We start from the raw sequence: 5,000 nt of genomic DNA on the forward strand, positions 1-5,000 counted from the left end.
AAAGAAAGAGAGAGAGAGAGAGAAAAAACTCACCCTGTCCTGACACTGCCGCAGCTGGTTGACTAGAGCAGTGCATCTTTCTGGATCCTTCCTGCCATCAAAGCTATCCAGTTCTGCTGCGATCATATTTAGCTCGTCGTCAGCATAATAAAACTGGGCCATAAGTGACGGATCATCTTTCTGTATATGGAAAAATATAGGAAATATGTATCAGAATAACAAATTTGTGTATCTCAAACAATCTGCATTTTAACCACTATTTAAATCTTTTTAGACAAATGAAATAAACATCTTCTCTGCCTGTAAGAGATAGCATTTATAGCATAATGCTAGTTCATAAGTCTATACATAAACTCTTGACAATACTAAATCTGATGCAAAAAATTTAATATTGCATCAAGCTTTAAAGGCTTGCAAACAAGACCAACCTGATATATACTACTAGCTTCTAAATGTAACAAATAATCCCTAATTTGATACTAATGTGCAAAGAAAGAGAAGATGCTGCTAATAGAGAATATTCCATTACTGAAAACTTTACAGAGCTAGCAAATGGTGACTATGAATATAAGTATACACTTCATAATTATTAACATCCTCATGCAATAAGCCTGCAAAAATCTGTTCCTCATATTGACATATTTGCATCAAAATACCAATGAAATATTTTAATTTTCTAACAAATATATAATTCAATAGAATAATAATAATAATCATTATCATGATAAATGCAATCACTATTACCAATGGCATCAAACTATCTGCAATTGCCAGCATCTTGATAAAGATTCCAAGGCATGTTGTGAATGCCACTGAACCCCTTTCATTGAAGAACAAAGGGAAAACACAGAGTCCTGCACCTTGCACAATGATAGCATCATAACATCTCACATAACATATAAGTTTAACAAGAAAAAATACCAAATATTTTTCGCTATCATAAAAATGTATGGCTTTCACCACTGACACGATCAACTAAGCTATTTTGCATGACTAATGGGTTTAACCCGCTACTTAAGGCATAAAAGGTCAGCCAATAGGTCGGGTGACACAAGATATGTATGTGGCATCTAGTGATTGCGGGTGACACAAAAAACTTCTAGTGATATCTAATGCTTGCTTAAACTGCAAATTTTATTATTGAACTACTATTGCGACTGCTTAAGGTAGATATTATAATTGCAATGTAAAAAATCAATTAAGATTAAATGACATTGTCTGTCTAATCTTCCTTCACCAATTTGGAATATGGCAATATACAAACAAGCTCTTTTGGTATATTTAGCATATGAAAAAAAAAAAAAAAAGTTTCTATTAAAGAAAAAAAGAAAGAAATTAAGAAAAAAAAAGCTAAACATACACAAACAAATACACCTACAAGCACAAGCACGTACGTACGCACACACACACACAAACCCAGAGTTGCAATTCTATAAAAGAAAACAAATATCAGTCAACTGATAAGGTAATATTTCTGTGTATTCTATATCCAATGGGAAATGCTAATATACCTAATAGCACAAATAACACTGAAGAACGCTAGTCTAAAGTTAACAAAACCTTTGAGCATTAGCCACCTACCACATTTTTTTAACAATCATTTCCTCTCAAGTCTTGTTATGATTCTAGGATATAAACCAAAGAGAAAAATCTTTAGAAGTTATAAATAATTTGATTCACTAGTATGTCTTTTACCATTATATACATTTTCAGGCAAAGTAGATTCAGTGTAAATATTCACAGAATACAATGTATAAATAATACCAATAATGCATAATCACTGGAAATATCAAAACCATCATCATGAGATAATCTAATAATAATTCTCTCTCTCTCTCTCTCAGTTTACTCATTTAGACTTACTCCCTTCTCTGGTTTCCGTCTATGAATTGCAAATATTTTCCTAACTATAAAACAATGCCTCCCTCTCTTCTCGTTATGTTCTCTGTTCATCACTTTCTATTTTTCCATCCTACTTCTTCCACTGTACATTCAAGTGTACAACATATGTGATATTCCAAACTTTTTTCAACTTTATAAAAAAAGCTTTTTATTTTATTTTATTTTTTCATTATTACTATTATTTTTTTTTACCATTTTCAACTCCTACAGTATCATCAATCAAATCACTTTTAAGGCAAATGAATCTGTTTATATCTAATTTCTCCAGTTATTCAAAATCTAGATAAAGTCATAATAGTAAACAATATGTGAAATCAAATAAAATCAGTATTTACTACGATTGGTTCTGAATTGTTTTGAATTCTTAAAAGGGAATATATTGTAAACATTCAAAGTGAACCAGGAAGTACTTGACATATGTTTGTCTTAACCAAATGGATCACATTCTCACTTCCTACTAATCTTTTAGCGGACAGTGATGATCTTCAGTCTGTGATTATCTTAGAAGTTTGTTTAATGTTATGGGGGAAGGGGGAACTGGGCAGCCAGAGGGCTGAAGCTGGCTCGTGGACTATGACTTTAGTCACCAAGGAGTATTCTTATAGCCTTATTTGATGTCACCTAATCATTCCATTTGTTGAATCTTTAGGAAGAATATTTTCATTTATATTGTTTTATCTTTCATGATTACCAGCAATATCAGTGTTATAATAATAATAACAATGACTATCACCATAATGGTAATATCACTGATCTTAAGGTAATTCTTTAGAGTACAGGAGTCTCCAACTCTTGTCATCAAATCTAATTAACAATCTAAGTTACTTTGACTGGGTCTGTCTTCGGAGTACTGCCTGAGGAGAGAAGTGATAGGGGGCTCTTCCCCGTGATAACCCCAAGCAAATATTATCTTCAACTCAATATGCATTACAAGACAGAGCTGAGACTTTAGCTGTAAGCTGCACTTTCTGTGATATTTTACCTTTATTTGTAGCATTATTGCTTATGTCTGCAAGTTATTCCTTGTACTGATGACTAACTTTTGCCCTCTACAAGAATATCATCTTCAATTTACCCAAACCTAGTCCATCCATACCCAAAGATTAACTGATCAGAATAATAGTACTAGAAATAAACCATTTTCCTAATACCTCAAGAAATGGGCTAAAAAAAAGTAGACAAGGCCTTTCACTTTTTGGTGAATACATGTTTAACCCACATACGACAGGTGTCCCATGTATGAGACACCCAGAAAAAAAAAAAAAAAAAAAAAAAACGAATTGCCGGGCGTCCCGCCAGTGTGACGCTGTATCAGGGCTCGCGCTCCGACTCAGCAGCAGGCCAGGCGAGCCCCATGTGCTGATTTTGTAGCCACCCGGAAACTTTTAATTTTGGTTCCAAATTTACTGGCGGTAATGGGTTAAGCTATCTATATGAGGCAAAATAAATAAAACACAACCACAGTGGACAGTGCACATACCAGGCATGAATGGGTTAATAAGCCATGCTAGGAAAAATACCCATAACTGAGCATCATGCAAATTCTAAAACCATTCATATCTTCATCAGAAGAAGAAAAGTAAGCATTTGAATGTAAAGCAAAAAGTATACCTGATGAACTGTAAACTTAAATACAAAACATGTACCCAGTAACTTCCTTACATGTGACACTGACAAAATACTGTTTTTCACTGCTTCGGCTACTTCTTGCATGTAATTGGGGAGTCACAGACAAGCTAGTGGCTACTCGTAATCGGGATCACGTATGCATGAGGAAATAATACTACGTCTGCAAGGAACAACAACAACAACAGATTTCCAGTTTGTTTCCCGTATGTCTTTGCTCCTCGGGCGTAGAAGGAGGTGACCACCACTAGCCCCCTTCCAGGTGGTCCCCCTTCATAAAACGCAAAAGGCCTGGTTTAGAAGCAGTAATAAAGGCCTTGTTCACAAAGAGGTTAAAATGGACACGGAAATGATGACTCAAGGCCACCTCCATCCTCTGTGCCTGGCTTTCTCTGTCTCGGTCACTCTATCTGGCCTCCACACGTCCTTATCCCGGCACTTACCCTTGGTCTATAGAACCATTTTCGGAGAGAATTCATTGTTGTTGCCCAGGCATAGGCTCTGTGGTTGGTATGAGGCTCCGGGCGGGGGAAATTGTGCCAAATTCATGCAGCTTCCTCACTCTCTCGCTCGCTGACCTGTGTCTTGTTGATAGCTTAAGCCTCGCACCTTTCAAATCTATTCAGATGACGATTTAAATAATCATTAATATTCTTAATAATATATGAAATATCAGAAACATAATATAGATTGTTAAGGTATAGAAAAAGACACGTATTACGACAAATAATAAAGCATATATTTCTATTTGAAAAGATGTATGAGCGCGCCAAGTTTGAATCTCAATTTAACTCAAAATGCCTGCCCGAAGGGGTAATTAATAAATTCTATGCTGCTATATCCGCACTACCTATGTCGTGACACTATTACCTCTAAAACGTGCCTGTTCTGATGTTATCTATTCTACATTCAATGGTCATTGATGTAATTTCAGTTATGAATGCTATCTATTTGAGAGGAGCGCATTACATATTTTGCCCAGTGTGATTATTAATCTAACTCATACTATTTCTAAATTTGCGTCAGTAAATTCTCGTTGTTCGGTCCAATCAATTCATAATTCATGTTTGTTATTGTTTACATTTAGTTTTTTATTATAATGATTGTAAATTATTCCCACTGTCATTATCACTATCATCATTATCATCCTCGCCGTTATCCTTATTACTATTGTCAATATAATAATAATGATCATCATCTTCATTGCTATCATTATTGCTATGATCATTAACATTATTATCATCATTATTATTAATGTTATTATCATCATTACCACAATCATTATTATCATTATCATTATTATTTTTATTATCATTATCTTTATTACTATCATTGCTACTACTACTACTACTACTACTACTACTACTACTACTACTACTACTAGTAGTAGTAGTATCATTATTAGCATCAATATTAATATTATCATTACTATTATCATTATTTACTTTCATTATTATTATCATTATTATCAT

At 34.0% G+C, this 5,000-nt stretch overlaps 1 protein-coding gene across 1 annotated transcript in view; it reads right to left on the reverse strand.

The window, feature by feature from the left end:
* The window catches only part of LOC113830037 (lateral signaling target protein 2 homolog), a 44,521-nt gene extending 40,395 nt beyond the window's left edge, over positions 1 to 4,126 (reverse strand). Inside the window, exons 1-2 of the mRNA XM_070134037.1 lie at positions 3,972 to 4,126; positions 34 to 180 (exon numbers count right to left, since the gene is read on the reverse strand). Coding sequence (XP_069990138.1) covers positions 34 to 180; positions 3,972 to 4,007 — 183 coding nt within the window. The 5' untranslated portion in view covers positions 4,008 to 4,126. The remainder of the gene's footprint in view (positions 1 to 33; positions 181 to 3,971) is intronic.
* Between the last annotated feature and the right edge of the window lie 874 nt (positions 4,127 to 5,000).

Source organism: Penaeus vannamei, chromosome 19 (genome assembly GCF_042767895.1).
Source record: "Penaeus vannamei isolate JL-2024 chromosome 19, ASM4276789v1, whole genome shotgun sequence".
Classification (NCBI taxonomy): Eukaryota; Metazoa; Arthropoda; class Malacostraca; order Decapoda; family Penaeidae; genus Penaeus; species Penaeus vannamei.